Source organism: Mesoplodon mirus, assembly GCF_964341445.2.
Source record: "Mesoplodon mirus genome assembly, chromosome: 12".
Lineage (NCBI taxonomy): Eukaryota > Metazoa > Chordata > Mammalia > Artiodactyla > Ziphiidae > Mesoplodon > Mesoplodon mirus.
Window position 1 is genome coordinate 41,205,467 of NC_138988.1, and position 23,924 is coordinate 41,229,390.

At 43.0% G+C, this 23,924-nt stretch overlaps 1 protein-coding gene across 1 annotated transcript; it reads left to right on the forward strand.

Moving 5' to 3' along the window:
* Positions 1 to 336: 336 nt before the first annotated feature.
* Positions 337 to 22,480, forward strand: LOC309813110 (serine protease 46-like; the record flags this gene model as incomplete). Its single annotated transcript, XM_082637704.1, has 7 exons — positions 337 to 395; positions 989 to 1,011; positions 1,131 to 1,241; positions 4,055 to 4,232; positions 4,414 to 4,673; positions 5,462 to 5,625; positions 22,226 to 22,480. 7 exons carry the CDS (start codon positions 337 to 339, stop codon positions 22,478 to 22,480), a joined length of 1,050 nt encoding a protein of 349 aa, XP_082493830.1.
* Between the last annotated feature and the right edge of the window lie 1,444 nt (positions 22,481 to 23,924).

Genomic DNA, 23,924 nt, shown 5'->3' on the forward strand with positions numbered 1-23,924 from the left:
ATATGTACCATTTGGTGTCTGAATTCTTTCACTCAGCAATATGTTTTATGAGATTCCCATGTCGCTACATGTAGTGGTCTGTTCTCATTGCTCAAGTATTCCATGCATTCATCCTGCCTTTGATGGCAGCTGGGTAGTTTCTAGTTGGGGCTCTACCCAACAGTGCTGCTGCCAACAGTCTCATGTGTCTTTCCTCCTGCATACATGCATGATGTTTCTAGGGCTCACAACCAGGAGTGGAACTGCAGGTTGTGAGGTAGGCACATTTTCTGCTTTGCTAAATGATTCCAAAGTTTTCCACAGTGCTGGCCCCAGTCCATCTCCGCTAGCAGTGTAATGAGCAGCAATCTCATTACCCATGATCTTGACAACACTGACAACGGGGTGGAGCCGAAGTGAGCTGTCCTCATGGACAGTTCCTCAGGGGATTCTTGGGGTGGGGACTTCAATGGAGTGGTGGGGAGGGGTCCCAAAATGTCATTTATTCTGCTGATTCATGAAGACCCAGGCTTGCAAGCTGCTTCCTCTCAGGAATTCACCTCCCAGGCCCAAAACACCTGGCCTCTACCCATGAGCTGTTCTCTTAAAAATGTAGAGTGGGAAAAAGGAAAACTTCAGTTCCAGCTCAATTAATCACAGCAGGAACTAGCTGTCCCCCCTCTCAGAGCCTCAGTTTCCGTACCTCCAGGGGAGCCATGAGAAGGGCTTCATAACGGAACTTGAACTGGGTACTGGGAGTGCCTCACAGGCCAGGCACTAGGCACTGTCATGAGCCAGATACCTGGCGCTATCACAGACTTAGGGTTAGGGATACAGGGGCCCTGTCAAGGCCAAGGCTGAGCCCAGGAGGCACTGTCTCGGGCCAGGCAGCACGTGCTGTCACAGGCTCAGGGCAAGGCATCAGCAGCACCATTCCAGAGAGGTGTCTGGCAGCAGCATCACATCATGGCTCTGGCAGGCCATGACCCAGACCACATTGTCTACTTAGCCTCCTGCTGCTGCCCCAGCTGGGTGAGCCCCCAACCCTGGGGCAGAGGCTCACTCCCTGCTGCCCTGCATAAACAAACCATGAGTTCTAGAATTCTCACGGAGATGCCCTGCCCCACCCTGCCTCCAAGTCCCATGATGAGGACCAGTGAGGGCCGTGCAGCTGCTTGCCGTGGCATGTGGGCAGGGAGATCTTCAGGGCCTCGCATCTCCATTTCCTTCTGCCAGGGCTGAGAATAATCTCTATATTGAAGGTAGGGCTTTGGGAACATGGGAGAGAGGCAGGAGGGCTTTGTTTGCCTGGGTGCCTATATCAACTGTCCTCATGCCTGCACGGCCTCCATTTGTTCCTGATGGGCACCTCCTCATCAGACTGCATGGCGTGCCAAACCTGGGGACCCAGACAGTGTCGAGGCAGTTTCTGTTTGCCAGTGACCACGAGCATGAGGAAAGAGCCTTATTAAAAATGGAAACAAAGTAATATCCATGGAACGGATTTGGGAGGCACAATCTCAGAGAACTGGGACTTGTGATGAGGACGATGTGATATGTGGGTGACTGCTCATCCCACATAAGGGATCATTCACATGGCTTATATCTCAACACCCCTTGAAGTGGGCTTTACCAATATCCGCCTTTCACAATAGGAACCTGAGGCCCAGAGAACTAAGTGCTTGTGGTGCCAGGATTCAATACCAGTTTTCAGTAGACTCTTTGGGGGTAAAAAGTGTGGGACCCCATGTGACAAGGTCTCTGGGCTCCCACCCTAACTGACCACATGTAATCTTGTGGTGGCAGCCCTGATTCAGGTCACCTGCCAGCTGTCCATTCTGCCCCTTGGCAGAAAATTTGCTGGCGTGGCATCTCTTAGTAGGGATGTGTTCCCCAACTTAGGGGATTTGTCCTTTTCCTTCACTGTGTGACTCCCCTTCCCAGACCAGTTCCTTGAGTGAGTGAATGAATGAGTGCTCTCCTACTCTGTGCTGTCCTCAGGCATCTGTGACGTCTGGGGGTGGCGAGGATGTGCACTGCTCCTTGTAGCTAACTGCTGTGCCTGTGATGATGCGGGGGTGAGGGTCTGGGACCTTGTAGGGATGGAGGTCATGAGCCACGACACGCACTCCCATTGCCACGTGTGAGTGCACAGGGTGACGTCGGAATACAGCTTGTGAGTGGGATTGCTTGCACTCTGGAACTCCAAGAAGGGGAAGAGGTGGTCCGCAGTGGAATCTGTTTGAGCCACTGAGTGTCCCCCGTGTATGGAATGGTATCACTGTGTCTATGACAAGATTGATCCGCAACACCTCATGCTCCCAAATTAATCCATCATGGCTCCCTCCAGATTCAGCTGCTGTTCTTGGTGCTGGCATCTGGTGCTGGCATCTCCAGGCTGAATCCTGCACATCTTGTATAAGGTTTGGGGGAAGGAGATCAGAGTCAACGTTGTCCTGGACGTGAGTTCTGAGGAGTACTGTTCTCTGAAACTGAGGAACCCACTGAGGGTGTGGAGCACAGAAGCAAAGCCTAACCCTACCTCTTAGAGCTGTCGCTTTTTAAGTAGCGAAGTTCATTCTGTGGGACCCTGGGTCTCCAGGGCCTAAGCTTTGTGAGAGAGGCAAGGGCAAGGGCAAGGCTTTGGAAGCCCTCTCTTTCCTCCCAAAGTCTCCATTGGAGCAGGCTGTAATCTGAAACAAGATAGCCATAAACCCACCACAGTATATGAGAAGGGCTGGAAATGTGGCTCCCCCTTGGGGGAGACAGAAAATAAGACAGCAAGCCATTGGACAGAAACATGGGCAAGAATGGAGCAATGAGAGGGCAAGGCAGACAAAACTCCATGGAGATGTTGGGGCTTGTGCAGGTGCCTGTGTATCCCTGGGGGGAGCCACTGGTTGAGGGTAAAGGTGACCAGCCATGGGAGTGTGTGGCAAGGGAACCAGCCATCCACATCTGATAGCAGTACCAGGAGCCCTGGGACATGGTGGAACAAGACCAAACATCAACGGTTTGGGACCCTCTGAGGGACTGCTATGAGGCAGAGCCCAGTAGATGTTTCTGCTAGTGTGTATAAGTTGCAGTAGATTATTAGCCTGGTCTGTTGATTGTTGTACCCTCTCCACCACCACCACGGAACGCGCCCCTGCCGCCCCCCTTCGCCCCCCGCCCCATTCCCAGGCAAGGACGAGCCTTGCTTGCTGCTGCTGAGTCCCTGAAGCTCTGGTTGGCACTGCACACCGAACTGCTGAGGGGAACACTTTCTGGAACCACGTCTGCTTGAGGCAGTGTAAAAGGTGTCCAACTTTGCCTGTATGAGGAGGTCCATGACCGCCTGTGACAGCTTCTTGGCCAGCCCAAACTTTACAGCAGGCTATACATAAGGAACCTTTTAATTTGTCTTTAATCTTGGTCTCCAACCTTCGCTGTAGAATTTCTCCCTTTCCTGCCCTCGGTGATGTTTAGTTATTAAATACCAGTCCAAGGTGGTCCAGTTCAGAATCTCAATCTCCTATCCAGTTCAATGCAGCCCCCACTGCTCCCATTCCTGCTGTTGGGGCCAGTGAGGGGCAAGGAGGAAATTGACAAGCATCTCTACTCATTTCCTGGTATGGTCGCAGAGGGTGCACCTCCAGGGCTGGTGGTCTATGGAGGCAGGCCCTGGAGTTGTACAATGTGACATCACTGTCCATTGCTTTCTGGCTACAACTGACTAGCAGCCCTGCTCATTGCGCCCCATCACTTAGCGCTTACTGACACTCACCCCTCTGATGATTCTCTCTTCTCCTTCACTTGTGTAAACAAGGGCGAAGGGATGAATCCTGGGCTGATGGATTGTAAGCAGCCCTGGAGGGGTTGTCTGGTCCCCGTTGTTTGGAGGCTCTCTTTATAACATGGGGCTCCTGCTGCCTTTGGGCCTTTGGTTGCCACTTTGGGGGTGGTAAGAAAAGCCCCTCCCCACATGTGCATGTGGCAGTGGCTGCTTGTGACGGCTGGAAGTCTGAGGGCTGCCCTTTGCCGCCTGAGAGTCTGCATGGGGCTGTCATGGCTCCCTCTCTACCTTTTTTCTAAGGGTCCTGGTTCCAGGCCTGTGGTCAGACTAACATCTGCTGCAAGAATGTGAAGGGGAAGCTAGTAGAGGCAGGCAAATGGCCATGGCAGGTGAGCATCCTATTCCTGGGCGCGAACAACTGCAGCGGCTCCCTCATCCACCACCAATGGGTCCTTACAGGTGTGCACTACTTTCAGAGGTCAGTCAGGGTGGCCAGCCAGTCTCAGGGGCTTTGCTTTCTGGCCTGGGAGGCCCTGCTGAATCTGGGGATCCGGAAGTAGGGGCCTGGCTGGGTAGCCCTGTGCTCAGCCTGTGTCTCTCCAACCATTCCATATTTGACCTCACTGCTGGTGATCTGCCTCCTACCCCTGACCCTGTAGATCCAAGGACCCCAGATCATACTCCACGAAGATGGGAATTCAACGCCTCTCAGAAAATGGCACCGAACTCTCAGTAACTCGCATCGTGATTCATGAAGATTTCACCAGCCTCATGTCCCAGGATATTGCCCTCCTGAAGCTCAGGGACTCTGTCTCCTGGTCCCCCGTCATCCAGCCTGTCTGTCTACCTAACCCTAAACTCAAGCCATCTCTTGGATCCATGTGCTGGATGATTGGGTGGGGACAAACATATACTCGAGGTAAGTGAAGGCAGGCCGAGGTCCCAAGACACCTGCCTCTTCAGAACATAACTCCACCACGGGCTCCTCCACCCATTCCTTTATTCACTCATTCACTCCATCAGCAAATATTTCCTGAGCACCTACACGTGCTGCACATTGCCCTGAACTCTGTTGATAGGAGGATATACACAGTGCCCTGGTGTAAAAGACACTCATGGCGTGTATGAATCTCAGTTCCCAAAGTTAAGTTAACTCCAATGTCAAGCTCTTACTTTGCAGCCTGGAAGGATATTAATCTTTGGCTATGAATTGGATTTCCTGTCTGCAGGTGGCACAAGGGCTGTGGTCTCAGGTGGGTACCTAGGCATTGGGTAGCCATTGTACACACTTGTTACCTTGAGCACCAATAATTCCTGTCCCTTGTTGGTGTCATTCTGAGGTCCTAGAATTGAGGAGCCTTTGTGGGGTCCTACCCTCCAGGGGGCGGCTCACTCTGGGCTCTAGGGTCTTGCCACATTGGCAGGTAGCCATGGAGCAGTGCCCAGCCATTCACCCTCATGGAACGTGAATTACTGGGGTAATCTCTCCTTGGTTTCATTCAGTGCCTGGATGTTGGTCTGAGCCCCTTGGGAGACTTTTTAATGAGCTCGGGCTTTTTCAAAAGTCAGATTGTGGTTTGGGGCCTTTATACATCACTATCCCAGGAAATGGCCCTACATCCCACATTACGAATCTGGATAGCTCCAAGATGGAGATGTGCCAAAGAACTGAAGGGATGACGAGGCAGGATCTCTCTCTCTCTTCAGAGACCCCACAGCCCTCCTACAGTCTTCAGGAAGTGGCTGTCAAGATTGTAAACAACGAGATCTGCAATCAACAGTACAAGTTCCTCTTCTTGAAGGGCCAGAAAAAGTTAAACGGGAATGACATGATTTGTGCCATCTTACAGTGGGGCATGGACACCTGTCAGGTGTGCAGTGTCTAGACCCGGGCAAGAAGATGACTTTCAGTGGTCATACATTGCTTTCCACATGGCACTGGGAGACCTTATGAAAATCTCCTTTCCCTGGGCTTCAGTTTCCCAATATGTAAAATAAGGGTGAAAATACTTTTCACTCCTCTCCACAATTATGGTTAATAATGGCAGTACTTCTCAGGTTATTTGAGCATTTCTGAACATCAGTCACATGCCCAGATCTGGGCCAGATGCTGGCAGAACGAGTTTAGCATACATGGCATCATTCTGTAAGCAAGCTTCTGCTTCTTGCATCTTCTAGTCAACATTGTTTTTGAGATTTATCCATATTGATACATGCCTCTGTAATTCATTAACAGCTCTATCTACAATATTCTCTTTTGTGAATATTCCACAGTTTATTCTTTCTCTTGTTTATAAACATTGAGGTAGCTTCTAATTTTTTCATATCGCATACTCTGCTGCTCTGAATATTCTTACACACATCTCCCTATTTACATGTTCCAGAATTTCTCCATATGGTGCATCCTGCAAGGAACTGATGGGTCATAGGCTGTGCATACTTTCATCTTTAATAGTCATTGCCAAATTGTTTTCCAAAGTGATTGTATTAATCTATATGCTTACAGCAGTGTTTGAGAATTCCATTGTTCTATATCCTTGCCAACTTTTAGTATTGGTCAGAATGTAAAATGTTTTCCATTCTGAGGATGAGAACTAGAGAAATAGTATCCCTTTGCGGTTGCATGTACCTGTCCCAGTTACTAATGCAACTGTGCATCCTTTCATATTTTTATTCACCATTCATAATTCTTTTTCTGTGAATCACTTGTTCAGATAGTTTACACATTTTTCTATTGTTTGCCATTTTCTTTTTATTATATATATATATATATATATATTTTTTTTTTTTTTTTTTTTTTTTTTTTTTTTTTGCTGTACACAGGCCTCTCACTGTTGTGGCCTCTCCCGTTGTGGAGCACAGGCTCTGGACGCACAGGCTCAGCAGCCATGGCTCATGGGCCCAGCCACTCTGTGGCATGTGGGATCTTCCCATACCGGGGCACGAACTCGTGTCCCCTGCATTGGCAGGCGGACTCTCAACCACTGCGCCACCAGCGAAGCCCCCTTTTTATTATATTTTTCTGTTTTGGATACTGATTTTATGTTCATTGTGTATATTGCAAATATTTTCTTTCTTTTTGATCATTTTGTATATACTCTCCTTTGCTCAACAGCAATTTAGATTTTTTAAAACAAATTTTTATTGGAGTATAGTTGACATAATGTTGTATTAGCAATTTAGACTTTATTTCAATCAAACATATCTTATTTTTTCTTTTTGGTTTATGCTTATTTAAGAAATCCTTCATTTTCCTGAGGTTATAAGGACATTTTCCTATGTTTTCTTTTTCCTAAAAGTCTGGGAATTTTGGTTTCCACATTTGGGTCTTGAATCCATGTGCATTCATTTTGTGAACGATGTAATTTAGGGGTCTATTTTTATTTATTTTGTGTATGGACTACCAATTGTCCCAGTGTCGTTCGCTGAAAAAAACATTTCCTGTACTGGCTGTCACCACTTCTCTCATAAATCAAATTTCTATATACACAGGGGATAATTTCTTGAGTTGGACACCTTCAAAATTTTTTTTTCATTTTTAAGACAAGTATTTCTTGTGGTTTTTAAAATTGAAGTATAGTTGATTTATTGTGTTAGTTTCAGGTGTATAGCGTAGTGATTCAGTGTTTTTGCAGATTATATGCCATTATAGGTTATTACAAGATAATCAGTATAATTCTCTCTGCTCTACAATATATCCTTGTTGCCTATCTATTTTATATATATTGAATAATAGTTTGTATCTGTTAATCCCATACCCCTAATTTGTCCCTCCCTGCTTCCCTCTTCCCTTTGGTAACCACAAGATTGTTTTCTATATCTGTGACTCTGTTTCTGTTTTGCATATACATTCATTTGTATTTTTTGGATTCCACATATAAGTGATATCATGCAGCATTTGTCTTTATCTGACTTATTTCACTGAGCATAATATTCTCTAGGTTCATCCATGTTGCAGATGGCAGTATTTCATTCTTTTTATGACTGAGTTATATTCCATTGTTATATATATATATCTCTCACATCTTCTTAAGCCAGTTGTCTGTGAATGGGCACTTGGGTTGCTTCCATGTCTTGGCTATTGTAAATAGTGCTGCTATGAATATTGGGGATGCATGTATATTTTTAAATTAGTGTTTTTATTTTTTCCAAGTATATACCCAGGAGTGGAATTACTGGATTATATGGTAGCTCTATTTTTAGTTTCTTAAGGAACTTCCATATTATTTTCAGTAATGGCTGCACCAATTTACATTCTGACCAACAGTGTACAAGGGTTCCCTTTTCTCTACATCCTCTCTAACATTTGTTATTCGTAGATTTTTTTGATGATAGCCTTGCTGACAGGTGTGAGGTGATACCTCATTGTGGTTTTGATTTGTGTTTCTCTAATAATTAGCAATGTTGAGCATCTCTTCATGTGCCTGTTGGCCTGTCTTCTTTGGAAAAATGCCTAGTCAGGTCTTCTGCCCATTTTGATTGGATTATTTGTTTTTGTGATATTGAGTTGTATGAGCTCTTTGTATATTTTGGATATTAACCCTTTGTCAGTCACATCATTTGCAAATATTTTCTCCCATTCCATAGGTTGTCTTTTGGTTTTGTCAAGGTTTCCTTTGCTGTGTAAAAGTTTTTAAGTTTAATAAGGTTCCATCTATTTATTTTTGCTTTTATTTCTTTTGCCTTAGGAGACTGATCCAAGAAAAAAATTGCTCTGATTTATGTCAAAGAGTGTTTCACCTATGTTCTCTTCTAGGAGTTTTATGGTTTCATGTCTTACATTTAGGTCTTTAAATCATTTTGAATTTATTCTTATATATGATGTGAGGGAATGCTCTAACTTCATTGTTTTACATGTGGCTGTCCAGTTTTCTCAGTACCACTTGTTGAAGAGAATGTGTTTTCTCCATTGTATATTCTTGCCTCCTTTGTCATAGATTGACTGTAGTTTTGTGGGTTTCTCTCTGGGCTCTATTTCTGTTCCATTGATCTCCGTGTCCATTTTTGTGCCAGTACCATGCTATTTTGATTACTGTAGCTTTGTAGTATAGTCTGAAGCCTGGGAGAGTTATATCTCCAGTTTTGTTCTTTTTTCTCAGGATTGCTTTGGCAATTTGATATCTTTTGTGGTTCCATATAAGTTTTAGGATTATTTATTCTAGTTCTGTGAAAATTTTCCTGGGTTTTTGTTTTTTTTTTTTTTTTTTTTTTTTTGCGGTACGCGGGCCTCTCACTGTTGTGGCCTCTCCTGTTGCAGAGCACAGGCTCCGGATGTGCAGGCCCAGTGGCCATGGCTCACAGGCCCAGCCACTCTGCGGCATGTGGGATCTTCCCGGACCGGGGCATGAACCTGTGTCCCCTGCATCGACAGGTGGACTCTCAACCACTGTGCCACCAGGGAAGCCCTCCTGGGTATTTTTAATCCTGGAACTTTTTTTTTCTTTTTTTCCTGCAGTACGCAGGCCTCTCCCATTGCGGAGTACAGGCTCCGGACGCGCAGGCCCAGCGGCCATGGCTCACGGGCCCAGCCACTCCACAGCATGTGGGATCTTCCTGGACCGGAGCATGAATCTGTGTCCCCTGCATCGGCAGGCGGACTCTCAACCACTGCGCCACCAGGGAAGCCCTCCTGGGTATTTTTATAGGGAGTGCATTAAATCTGTAGATTGCTTTGAATAGTATGGCCATCTTAATAATATTAATTTTGAAATCTAATAGCACAGGATATCTTTGCATTTCTTTCGGTCTTCAGTTTCCTTCATTAATGTTTTATAGTTCTCAGTGTATAGGTCTTTCACCTCCTTGGTTAAGATTAGCCCTAGTTTTTTGGTTTGTTTGTTTGTTTTTGACACTATTTTAAACAGGATTTTTTAAAACTTTCTCTTTCAGGTATTTCATTATTAGAGTATAAAAATGCAACAAATTTCTGTATATTAAACTTGTATCCTGCAAACTTACTGAATTCATTTATTAGTTCTAATAGTTTTGGTTGGAAACTTTAGGCTTCTCTATATAGAGTATCATGTCATCTGCAAATGTGACAGTTTTACCTCTCCCCTTTCAATTTGGATAGCTTTTATTTATTTTTCTTGTCTAATTGCTGTGGCTAGGACTTCCAATACTATGTTAAATAGCAGTGACAAGAGTGGGCATCCTTGTCTTGTTTCTGAATTTAAGAGGAAGGCTTTCAGCTTTTCACTGTTGAATATTATGTTGGCCCTGGGTTTGTTATAAATGGACTTTATTATGTTGAGGTATGTTCCCATATGTTGTTGAGATACCCACTTTGATGAGGGTTTTTATCATGAATGGATGTTGAATTTTATCAAAGGCTTTTTCTGTGTCTACTGAGATGATCATGTGGTTTTTGTCTTTTCTTTTGTTAATGTGGTGTATCACATTGATTGATTTGTGTATGTTAAACCATCCGTGGGGCCCTGGAATAAATCCAAGTTGATCATGGTGTATGATCCTTTTTATGTATTGTTGGATTCAGTTTGCTAATATTTTGTTGAGGATGTTTGCATCTATATTCATCAAAGATATTGGCCTGTAATTTTCTTTTTTGGTAGTGTCTTTTTCTGGCTTTGGTATCAGGGTAATGGTGGCCTCATAGAATGAATTTGGGAGTGTCCTCTCCACTTCAATTTTTGGAATAGTTTGAGGATAGGTGTAACCTGTTTTTCCTATGCTTGGTAGAATTCCCCAGTGAAGCTGTCCAGACCTAGACTTGTGTTTGCAGGGAGTTTGTTTGTTTGTTTGTTTGTTTGTTTGTTTTACAGATTCTATTGCACTTGCAGTGATCAGTCTGTTCAAATTGTCTGTTTCTTCTTGACTTAGTCTTGGCAGGCTATATGTTTCTAGAAATTTGTCCATTTCCTCTGTATTGTACAATTTGTTAGCATATAACTGTTCATAGTATTCTCTTATGATTTTTTTGTATCTCTGTGATATTGGTTGTTATTTCTCCTCTTTCTTTCTTATTTTGTTTATTTGGGTCCTCTTTTCTTCTTTGTGAGCCTGGATAAAGGTTTATCAATTTCATTTATCTTTTAAAAAAACCAGCTCTTGGTTTCATCATTCTTATATATATATATATATATATCTTTTAAATCTCTATTTTACTTATTTCCTTTCTGGTTTTTATGATTTCCTTCCTTCTGCCAACTTTGGGCTTTCTTTGTTTTTTTTTTTTCTAATTCTTTTAGGTGGTAGGTTAGGTTGTTTATTTGAGATTTTTCTTTTTTTCTTGAGGAAGGCCTGTATCACTATAAACTTCCCTCTTAGAACTCTTTTGCTACATCCTGAAGATTTTGGAAAGTTGTGTTTTCATTTTCATTTGTCTTGAGGTATTTTCTGATTTCCTCATTTATTTCATCATTGACCCATTGGTTTTTTAGTAGCATGTTGTTTAGTCTCCGCGTGTTTGTTCTTTTCCTATTTTTCTTTCTATAGTTGATTCCTAGTTTTACATCATTGTGGTCAGAAACATGCTTGATGTAATTTCTATCCTGTTAAATTTGTTGAGGCTGGTTTTGTGACCTAGTGTGTGATCTAACCTGGAGAATATTTCGTGCCCACTTGAAAAGAGTGTGTATTCTCCTTTTTTTTTTTCTTTTTTGGATGTAGTGTCCTGCAGATATCAATTAAGCCCAACTGGTGTTTGGTGTCACTTATGAACTCTGTTGCCTTACTGTTTTTCTTTCTGGATTATCTGTCCATTGAGGTCAGTAGGGTGTTAAAGTCTCCTACTATTATTGTATTATTGTTAATTTCTCCCTTTATGTCTGTTAGTATTTGCTTTATATATTTAGTTGCTCTTGTATTGAGTGTATATGTTAGCAAGTGTAATATCCTCTCCTTGTATTGATCCCTTTATCATTATATGCTTCTTTGTCTTTCATTATGGTCTTTGTTTTAATGTCTATTTTGTCTGATATGAGTATTGCTACCCCCACCTTCTTGTCATTTACATTTGCATGAAATATCTTTTTCTATCCCCTCACTTTCAGTCTGTGTGTGTCTTTTGCCCTGAAGTGAGTCCCTGAAGTGAGTAGCCAGCATAATGAAGGGTCTTGTTTTGTTTTGTTTGTATCCAATCGGTCACCCTATGTCTTTTGATCAGAGGATTTAGTCCATTGACATTTAAAGTAATTATTGACAGGTATGTACTTATTGCCATTTTATTCCTTGCTTTCCAGTGTTTTTGTAGTTCTTATTTTTTCCTTTCCTCTTCTTTTTGTTTTTCCCATTGTGGTTTGATTATTTTCTTTTATAGTATTCTTGAGGTCCTTTCTTTTTGGTTTTTGTGTATACAAAACCTACAATAGGTAGGTTTTTGTTTTGTGGTTACCATGGGGTTTATATATATATTAACCCATAATTATATCTATTTGCTTTAAACTGAAGTCATTCAAGTTCAAATACATTCTAAAAGATCTACATTTTTTACTCCCCTCCTCCAGATTTTGTGTTTTAGATGTCATATTTTATATCTTCATGCTTATCCCTTTACTGTTTATTGTAGTTATAGTTGCTTTTACAATATTTTTTGGTTTTTTATTCTATGTACTGGCTTACTTAAGTTATCTTCAATCCTTACTATATATTTGTTTTTCCTATTGGGATTTTCCCTTTCCTACAGATTCTTTCTTCTTTTCCATTTAGAGAATATCCTTCAACATTTCTTTTAGGGTAGATTTGGTATTGCTGAATTCTTTTAGTTTTGCTTGTCTGAGAAATTATTTCTCTCTCTGTCTGTTCTAAATTATAATCTTGTTGGGTAGAGTATCCTAGGTTTTAGGGTTTTCCTTTTCATGAGTTTGAGTATATCATGCCACTCCCTTCTGGTCTGCAAAGTTTTTGCGGAGAAATCAGTTGATAGCTTTATGGGGGTTCCCTTGTACATGACTGTTTTTCTCTTGCTGCTTTTAGGAGTCTCTCTTTATCTTTAACTTTTGACATTTTAACTATGATATATCTTGGTGTGGGCCTGTTTGGATTCATTTTGTTTGGGACCCTCTGTTCTTTCTGTACCTTGATATCTGTTTCCTCCTTTAGGCTTAGGAAGTTTTCAGTCATAATTTCTTCAAATACATTTTCAATCCCCTTCTCTCTCCCTTCTCCTTCCAGAACCCCTACTATGCATATGTTGGCACATTTTATATTATCCCATAGATCTCATATTTTGCTTTCTTCTTTTTCTTCCATTTGTCTGTCTGTCTGCTGTTCTGATTGGGTTATTTCCATTATTCTATCTTCCAGATCTCTTATGTGTTCTTCTTTGTCATTTAGTTGGCTATTCATTGCTTCTAGAGTGCTTTTTATCTCAGAAATTGAATTATCTACTTTTGATTAGGTCTTCTTTATAGTTTCTAGTTCCTTGTTAAAAAGAATCTGTGTTTATATTGATACTCTTTCTTAATTCACTTAGCTTTTTTTTTTTTTTTTGCGGTACGCGGGCTTCTCACTGTTGTAGCCTCTCCCGTTGCAGAGCACAGGCTCCGGACGCGCAGGCTCAGTGGCCATGGCTCATGGGCCCAGCCGCTCCTTGGCACGTGAAATCTTCCCAGACCGGGACACGAACCCATGTCCCCTGCATCGGCAGGCAGACTCTCAACCACTGTGCCACCAGGTAAGTCCCACTTAGCTTTTTTTTTTTTTTTTTTTTTTGTGGTACGCGGGCCTCTCACTGTTGTGGCCTCTCCCGTTGCGGAGCACAGGCTCCGGACGCGCAGGCTCAGTGGCCATGGCTCACGGGACCAGCTGCTCTGCGGCATGAGGGATCCTCCTGGACCGGGGCACAAACCCATGTACCCTGCATCGGCAGGCGGACCCCCAACCACTGCACCACCAGGGAAGCCCCCACTTAGCATTTTTATTAGCAACTTTTTTTTTGAAATTTCCCCCTTTTCTTTTTTTTAAAATAAATTTATTTATTTTATTTATTTATTTTTGTCTGCATTGGGTCTTTGTTGCTGCATGCGAGTTTTCTCTAGTTGCGGTGAGCAGGGGCTACTCTTCGTTGCGGTGCACAGGATTCTTATTGCAGTGGCTTCTTTTGTTGCTGAGCACAGGCTCTAGGCATGTGGGCTTTAGTAGTTGTGGCACACGGCTATTAGCAACTTTTTGAAGTCAGCGTCTGGTAGACTGATTATCTGTTTCATTATTTGGTTTTTCAAGGGTTTTCTTTTGCTCTTTCAGCTGGGAGTAGTTCCTCTTTTCATTTTACTTAACTTTCTCTGTTTCTGTGAATTTAGGTGAAACAGTTATCTATTGTGGTCTTGAAGTGGTGTTTTTATGTGGGAGTGTCCCTACATAGACTGTGTGTGCCCAGTGTCTTTGGTGTGAGGGCCGGATTTGATGCGGATGCCAGCCACATCTTTCCTCATGGTGTGCTGGCCACTATCCCCTTGATAGAGGGTGTGGCTGGTGATGGAGGAGCTAGAGCCTGCACAGGGTGTGAGGTGGGACTTCCTCTCTGCTCCCTGGCTATGGCCGCCCTGTCAGGGGTGGAGTCTGCTCCCACATTGCTAGAGCGGAAACTCTGAGGTCGGGCTTGAGCCAGCTCTGTTCCCTTTAAGTGTGTGTTTTTCCTTCTCCCCCACTGGGGCTTGTGCCCCAGAGGAGGGGAGTGCTGAAGTAAATGGGGCTGAATTGGAATGTAGTTGATTTATAATGTTGTGTTGGTTTCAGGTGTACAGCAAAGTGAATCAGTTATCTACATCTATATATCTATATCTCCACTCTTTTTTAGATTCTTTTCCCATATAGGCCATTACAGAATATTGAGTAGAGTTCCCTGTGCTATACAGTAGGTCCTAATTAGTTATCTATTGAGAAGTTTGACTTTAAATCAAGTCTAGCTTTGTGATTATTGCATGGCTATGGATATTCTGATTTCTGTACTGAGATGTTTATGTGACAGTGTAATCATACGGATTATGATTACATTAATCACAGTGAGCAAAACGTTCTGACTCTGCCCAGTTTTTACCCAGGATCGGGGAAAGAACTCACCCCTTAAATACATTTTAAAGGGACAAAGGGGGTTCCAATGAAGATGCCTGTTGTGTTCAATGTACCATTTACACTTTTCCCTGTCCTTTGCCCATGTTTTTCTGTTAAACTACTTTTCTTTTTATTGATTTGTAAAAACTGTAGATATTATATGCTGTGGTAATTGGTAAAGGAACATCATGTCTTTTTCAACTTAATTTTAAGTGGTTCATAAGTAAGGTGTATACATACACACATACTTATGGAGAGAGAGAGAAGACAAAACAAATATGGTTAAACATTAAATTAGTGAGTCTGGGTAAAAATATTATACTTGTATCTTTTCTGTAAGTCTTAAATTAATTCAAAATAAAAAGTTAAAAAAAAAACTTTAGGAACCAGAAGTTTTAACCCTTTGTGAAATGCTTTACAATATTTTATGCTACTTGTCCATGATTTACCTTTTTTTGGTGTGGATTTCTTCCCATAGAGTTAATTATTAAAATTTTCATATGTTCATATTTATTGTTATTTCCCTTAATGATTATAGTTTTTGTGCTGTGCTTAGAAATATCTTGCCTACCCTAAGATTATAAAATTCTTTACTCATACATGTTCTTAATTCTTTTCTTTAAATATTTTAATTTTGATTCATCTAGAAGAGTGAGAGAGGAAACCAGTTTTATTTTTCTCCAAATGTAGCCAGTTATGTCAATAATTTTTATTGAATACTTTTTTTGGCAGTGAATTAGAAATGCCCTCTTTATTATATCATACATTCCTATCTTATTTTTGTGTATTTCTGCCCTTTGCAGTCTCATTCGTGCGCCACCACTCTTTAAATTATTGTAGCTTTATGATTCCTTTTTGTATGTGGTAAGGCAAGTCCTCCTTCATTATTCTTCTTTTAAAGAATTTACCTTGCTCTTCTCCCATGTTCATTCTAATTGAACAATCTTTGTCTCGAGGTATTTTCTGATTTTTTCTTTGATTTCATTGTTGACCCATTGGTGTTTTTTTTTTTTAATTAATTAATTTTTTACTGCATTGGGTCTTTGTTGCTGTGCGTGGGCTTTCTCTAGCTGCGGCGAGTGGGGGCTACTCTTCATTGCAGTGCATGGGGTTCTCATTTCAGTGGCTTCTCTTGTTGAGGAGCACAGGCTCTAGGCATGCGGGCTTCAGTAGTTGTGGCGCACGGGCTTAGGTGCTCCACGGCATGTGGGATCTTCCCCAGCCAGGGCTGGAACCCGTGTCCCCTGCATTGGCAGGCAGATTCTTAACCACTGTGCCACCAGGAAAGCCCGACCCATTGGTTTTTTAGTAGCACGTTGTTTAGTCTCCAGGTGTTTGGGTTTTTTTCCCATTTTCTTTTGAACAATCTCAGTATAATACTAAAAGGAAAATCATGTGGTGATTTTGGGAAAATAGACTCTATTTTGCTCTATTTTATTTGTGTCCCTAGAGCAGGAGTTTATATAGCTTTCTCCATATAATTACTGCATGCTGCTTCTTTTTTTTTTTTTTTTTTTTTTTTCTTTTTTTTTGCGGTATGCGGGCCTCTCACTGTTGTGGCCTCTCCCGTTGCGGAGCACAGGCTCCGGATGCGCAGGCCCAGCGGCCATGGCTCACGGGCCCAGCCGCTCCGCGGCATATGGGATCCTCCCAGACCGGGGCACGAACCCGTATCCCCTGCATCGGCAGGCGGACTCTCAACCACTGCGCCACCAGGGAGGCCCTGCATGCTGCTTCTTAACGTTATTCCTAGATATTTTATATTACATCTCTATTGTAATATAAAATGTTTTTTTCAGTGTATTTTCCATTTGTATTATATATTGATTTTTTGTGTATTTACTTTGTAATAAGCAAAATTCCTAGATATAGTGGATATAATGGATTCTCTTTAATTTTGAGACATACCATCTGCAAACAATGGTAAATTTGTCTCCTACTTTTCAATATGTATGCCTCTTACTTCTTTTTCTTGTTTATTGCAATGTCAAGAATCATATTCCAGAACAATTGCTCTGTCTTCCAGGAGACACTGTGTTATCTTGTTTTAGGTATGTCTCTTAATAAACAGTATAATGCTCAGTGCTATATTTTTCAACACATTTGGGAGGCTTTCCTTTAATCCATTTACCAAGAAGAATGTTTCTTTTTATCCCCCTACTTTATGTATTGGTTTGATTTTTTTTCCACTCCACTTTTCCCCTGTAGTGGTTTATAAGTTGTCATATCTCAATGTCATTCTACTACAGATATTTTCCACACACATATTTAAACTTGACTTAACACCTAGAGTTAATCAATGTCTACTGCTTCCTCCTTAGCAGGACAAGAGCCTCCCTTCCTTTTCACTTGCCTCATTTCCATCCCCCAGACTGATCTTGTTGAAAACATCTGGGAGTTCAGCTCACTGAACCCTTCTATTATATCCAAGAGTTTTTAGTTGACTCTCTTGGGCTTTCCAGGTCTATGCCCATATGAGCTACAATTAGTGATGATTTTGCCTCTTTCGTTTTCATGATTTTTCCTTTTTTCATTATTTTGGGTACTGCTCCCCCAAAGCAGCCTGGAATTGTAGCTCTACTTTTTCTTGTTGCTTACCTTCCTGGAAGTCCTTCCCACACTTCATCATGAAGCATGTTGCTAACATGGCATATCATCTGTTGAGGAGAGAGCCATTCCTTTGTTTCACTGTGGCATTTTATTTCAGGAATGAATGCTATGCTTCGTAAAATGTGTTTCCTGCAGCTATCGCAATGACTCTACACTGTAACCGAGCTAGAGTGAGTTAGAGATACGGTTGACTGGGCTCCATATCTAGAGTGCTGAGTCGGTGCCATGAACAGATTCTTCATGTCCATTTACCCTGCCTGCCAGGATTAGCCCTCCCTGGTCATGGCGTGCTTTGGTTTCATTCATCTGTTGGATTCAGATTTATAATATCTTTTTTTAGAATACATTTAATTTATTTGTTCATCCAACAAGACACCCCATGCTGGGCTCTAGGCCAAGCACAGGATAGTGTTGGTGCATGGCCCAGGAAAGGTACTGGCCCTGGAACAGCAGTCCTGTGAGACACCATCCACGCAGCCTTTGCGTTTTGTTTTGTCTTCCTCCAGTGAGGCTGGGCTCCACTGAAGGTGTGTTGAGGAAGGCACCCCCTTTGTCAAGTTATAGAATCACGAATATGCTTCACTTGAAAGCGCAGTCTATCTTCTGGAACATTTGAAATAACATAAATTATCTGCTCCTTGAATGCTGGATAGAAGTTGCTTGCGAAACCACATAGGCCTGTTTTCCTTTGAAGGGGTAGTTCTTGAGCAATACTTTAAGTTGTTTTGTCCATTATTATTGGATTTTCTTAAAAATTATTCATTTCATCCAGATTTTAGATCCATAAAGAGAAAGTTATAAATAGTCTTCAGATTCTAGAAAGTGTATTTTCCCTGGATCTGATTCTAGTCTCTTTTCTACTTACACCACAAAGTATTTGAATTTTCCTTCTCTTTGAGTTTTTCTTGGTAGGACTTACAATATATTTATTTTGTTGTTGTTTTTTAAGTACAATTTATTGACTTTATTCCTCAAGTCTATGATTTTTTTGCTTTCTAATGCATGACATCTGCTTTTTGTCTTTATTAATTCCTTTTCAAGTGTCTTCAGCTGAATGTGCAGTGATAACTTATTGATGATGATAATAAATAATTTATTTTCATTCTCTCTTGTTTGGTATTAAAGTATTTAGACTAAGACTCTTCTGTGTGAAATTCAGGCCCACACCCCATGGGCTTTGCAATGTATGGCCTTCTTATCTTTCTACACTCTAACTGTAGGTTTTAATTCTGTTTTTACTTTAACGTTTTTGAAAGTTAATTTTTTTTTCTTTGATGGGGGTGGTTCACATTTTGTTACTGGATTCTGGCTTAATTTCACGATGGTAAGAGAATGTCCACATACAAGATCTTTCTCTCTCTCTTCTATTTTCTCTCTCTCTCCCTCTGAGTTCTCTTTTTCTCTGGATTGCCAGAGTCCAGTCAACCATATCTCTATCACTAGCTTGATTATCACTGGCTTGATTTTCCCCTTCATCTTCCATTTTCTCTCTCCACAAAAGGCCCCTACTGAAATCTGTTTAATACCTGTCTTTAAAGAAGTCTGTATCTTTGAAAAATGCGTAGTGTTGCTATATGTGTATTTTACTTTGCATAAATGATGTTGTGCTACAGTCCCCTCCTGTATTTGTTTGTTGAGGAATCTCAAGTTGTTCGAGAATCCACATTAAATAGTTTTATTCTTTCCAGTCATTGCCCCCATATGCCCTGTGTCAAATCTTCCTCCCTTCTCCAAACATCATTTTGGGCAGAGTCCATAATTTTCAGTTACTTTCAGTTATTCAATACCTTGTCCTATTATAAGTCTCAATTTAAAAATCAATTTGATTGGAACTTCCCTGGTGGCACAGTGGTTAAGAATCCGCCTGCCAATGCAGGGGACACGGGTTCGAGCCCTGCTCCAGGAAGACCCCACATGCCGCGGAGCAAATAAGTCCGTGCACCACAACTACTGAGCCTGCACTCTAGAGCATGCGAGCCAAAACTACTGAGCCTGCGTGCCACAACTACTGAAGCCCACGCGCCTACAGCCGATGCTCTGCAACAAGAGAAGCCACCTCAATAAGAAGCCCAGGCACCACAACAAAGCATGGCCCCCGCTCGCGGCAACTAGAGAAAGCCCACGTGCAGCAATGAAGACCCAACGCAACCAATAAATAAATAAATAAATAAAAGTCAATTTGATTTAAACTTCGCCAAGCCCTACTCCATCTCCCTCCTCTGGAGCATGGGGGTCTGGACACTGGGAGCTGACAACTGGGTCAGCCTAGACATGGAAACCTTCAAGTCTTCCTCAACTCACTTTCTCTGCTTGTTAATTTTCAGGGTTTCCCTAGATATGCTAAAATTGACCTCTAGTTGGTTTTAGACAGAGAAAATGCCCTATTTTATAGCTTTTTTTTTTTTTTTTTTTGGCTGTATGTGGGCCTCTCACTGTTGTGGCCTCTCCCCTTGCAGAGCACAGGCTCCGGACGCGCAGGCTCAGCGGCCATGGCTCACGGGCCCAGCCGCTCCACAGCATGTGGGATCTTCCCGAACCGGGGCACGAACCCGTGTGCCCTGCATCGGCAGGCGGACTCTCAACCACTGCGCCACCAGGGAAGCCCAAATGCCCTATTTTAATTCATCATCTATCTTCAATGAGATTTGGTGTCTTTCATTGAACAGATGGTCTTAACTTTGATGTAATTAAGCCTAACACATTTGCCCTCTTCAGGTTTGTGGGGTTTTATCTTATTTTAAAATATGTGCTTCATCCCAAGTCATAAAGTCATGGCCCTACATTTTTAATTAGCTTTATCTTTCTAACTTTTCACATTTAGAGTTTTATTTCCTCTGGAGTTTTGTTATGGCAGGGTCCAACTTCATTTTTCTCCATCAGTTTCTCCACCATCTACAGCAGAGACCTCCTTTCTCACAGTCATGACACTTTCTGGAGCATGTGCCAAGTTTCCTCCACCTGCAGGCATCTGGCTGGCTCTCCATTGCCCCATTGGTCTATTTTTCAGTTTCTATGCTAGTACCGTGGTTTCTATAATTATAGCTTTGAAATATATCTAACTCTGTTTAGATATTTCTCCAGTCCCCAGCCTCTCCAATTTGCTCTTTTTTTCTCAAACCTGTCATAGAATTCATGGACTATTATCCTTCAATATCAATTCTAGAATCAGACTGTCAAGGTCCTGGAAAAATCCTGCTGACATTTTATTTGGAATCGCTTGAACTTTAGAGGTCAACATAAGGAGAACTGACATTGTTATAATTTTTGACTCTTTCACTCTCTGTTGAACACAGATAAAAGAATATTTATAAAATGTGTATGGAGAATAAAGAATAACACAACCAACACCCATACCCTCAGCACCAAGCCTATAAAATAGTGCATTACCAGAAGCTTTGAGGCTTCCATGTGATGATTACTGAATCTCAGACCATGAAGGCTCTGATGCTGCTTTGGTTTTTTTCTGCTGGCTGGCATTTGCTCTTGGTGCCTCAGCTTCCCTGTGTGCAGGGTGATGTTTTAAGAGTGAGGACATGTTCTTTAGAGTGTTTTTTTGTGGGAGTTCGCTGAAGCATGGCTTGAAAGTGGGTTCCTTCAGTCAGAATCTATATTTGCTTCTGCCAGATACCTGGACATAAAACCAACCCAGGACCTCTTTAAATGACGTTCTTGGCTCAAGTTTTTTTTAACCACCCGGACAGTGTGAATTCAAGTCGCAAGTTCACATGAGGGCAGGTGTTCCTAGTTTATTGTCACTCTGAAGGTGTGGTCCTTTCTGGGAGGTATAGTTTTTTGCAGGAGGTTTCCTCTTAGGCTCCCCTCCTTGGGCAGGCCCTGGGTTTTGCCTTTTGTCTTCTGCACCCACGAATGAGGCTGTGAAAACCAAGGTTCAGTTTCACTGGGTTTGGCCTATGGCTTTGGGGCAAAAGTCATCTTCTGGGCTTTGCTGATGGCTCTGTGTTTCAGCCCTCCCTTGGGTTTTGCACTCTGAGGAGTCTTTATTTTCTTGCCAGCTCACCCATGCATTTAAAATCTCACGGGTTTAGTTATCTTTAGCAAGGTGGGAAAGGGGATCTAGTCTTCCATACTGCAGGAAGCCAAATATTGAGAACTGACTTTTTTACATTGTTTTAAGTTGCCTCATCTAAGAACAACGGTATATCTGTACATTAATGTAGGTCTTCTTTTGTGTTCTTAAGTATAGTTTTATTATTTTTTCCTTACATGTCTTATGCATTCTTCATTAGATTATGTCTTATAAATCTTGGTTTACACTACATTAAAAAATCTACATATATGTGGGGGAGGGAGGGAGAGCATGAGCTGTTTTTCAGATTTATAAAACTTTTCAACAATACAGAAGAATGTAAGAAAGTTTTAAGAAAATCATAAACCCACCATCAGCAGAAATAACAGCTACTACTTTTTGATGTATGCTGTTGTAAACATTATTCTTATACATGCACCTGCTTTGCGCAGAGAGAGGGGGCAGGTTTGCATTTCAAATGGCTCATTCTGTAAGCAGGACTGTAGGAAAGAAGAAAGTCAAGGGCAACACCTTGGAGGCCCACCACGATTTAAAGAGAAGGCAGAGGAGGGGACCGGTAGTTATGGTCAGAGAGTTAGCAGGGGAATGCAGAGAGAGGCCATTGTGATCCTGAGCTTGGGCCCCAGTGCAGGGGCCCGTGTCACAGAGCAGGTTCATAGCCATGCCTCGATATCAGGGACAGCACGGGCCTAACACAGCTCGTGCTAAGGATATGGCCCGGGAAGGTGCAAGTTTATTTGTCCAGGACTTGCAGGGAGGCCTTCCTGCTGCCTCCTTTATGCCTCCCTTCCTCCCCTCCACAGGGTAACTCTGGCAGTTCCCTTGTCTGCCAAGTGAACCACACCTGGATTCAGATGGGGGTGCTGAACTGGAGCTTTAGCTGCAGCCGGCACCACTTCCTGGGCATCTACACCAGCACCTCCCACTTCACCGACTGGATCAAGAAACAGATCAGTGACGTGAGGTTCGTCAGTAGGGCCGGGCCAGGCTTCCTGAGCCTGGTCTTCCTCACTGGCTACATTCTGCTGGTTTCCTTGGGCTCCCTGTGGCTCCTGTGAGTGATGTTTCCAGGGCAGTCCCTCCCGGAGGCCACTTCTTCCTCCCCTCTGTCTGTCCTCAGGAGAAGTGGAGGCTGGAGGAGCACAGGACATCAGGGCAGAGTACTCTGGGGGAGGGTCCCTTTGTGTCACTGAAGTCATCATCTTTCTTCTTGATTATGGCCAGACCCTTCAAGGCCTCCCCTCCCCCAAGAGGCCTGGCTGTCTTCTCAAGGGGAGCCTCCCTGATAGTCCTCCTTGTGGGCTAGTTTCCTCTTCTGCCAAATGTGGAGCTGGACTTTGTGATCTCACTCCCTGCTTAGTCATCCCAGCATTCCAGGAATCCCCAGGTCCCTGAGCCTCTCCTGGGTCTCTGACCCAACAGTTTTCCCTCAGGCCTTACTGTGAGGGTTGGCCTCTTCCCAAGAAACTCAAAATGACCAGACCTCCACTTGTGGACCTGGTTCTAGAACGTGTGGGTCTCTCCCAAGCCCTCATATCACCCTAGGAGTCTATAGAACCTGACTGGTTCCTCCTCCCTCCCTGGCAGGGATGGGTGATGATGGGGGGCAGGGAGGGGCAAGGCAGAGTGCCTGCTTAGGGGATTGTGTGAGGTGACTGCACCCTGAGCTCCTGAGCTGCCCTAGTGACCTCCATCATACTCTGAAGAGGAAGGACAGGCGCAATCTAGCCAGTCAGAGAGGGCAGAGCTCTGCCACCCTTGTGGAAGGTAGCATGGGCCCCCATCAGACCTGGTAGGCCTCAGGTTCACAGTGGCCAGCTACCCTTGCCCTTGGGGTCCAGAGTGTAGTAGGTGTGGTTTGCAGGAGATTGGAGTACTGAATGGCCAGCCCTATTGTCTCTCCCAAGACAGCAGGACCTGGCAAATGTTAGATTGTCCTGGCTTGATCTAACTTTCAAGTTATCTTTTATTAGGCTAGAATTTTCCAACAGCTTTGAACCAAAGCTTCTCATAGAATTTCCCCAGACTACTTTTTAATTGTATTATCCATCTGTGTCACTGAGCCATCAAAATGTTCCCCAAATTCCAACATACCAAGTGGCCTTCTGCTCCCAGAAGGGCCCAATGGTTACTATCCCTCTTTCTCTGTTTATGGAAACCTCACCTGTGTCATCTTTCTAAGCAGATGGATCTGTAAGGGAAGGGCATTTGCTGAATGCCGACAATGCTTAAAATTATGCACTCTTGAAAAATTATTATTGAAAACATTTCAATCTGCTTAATTTCAGTGCCCTGGGGCAAGGCCCCACCGTAATTACCAGGCTGGATGGCAGGTGGGTCCGCTTGGAAATCCCGGATGCCAGCCCCAGGGGTTGGGCCTTCATCTCACCGGGTAGGGATGGAAGTGGGCTGCCGGAGGAGGAGGTGCAAGAACCGGCCGCGGTGAGGTTAGGGGACTCCAGGAAACTGCTGGGCCAGGCCGACTGGGAGACACGGGGTCCC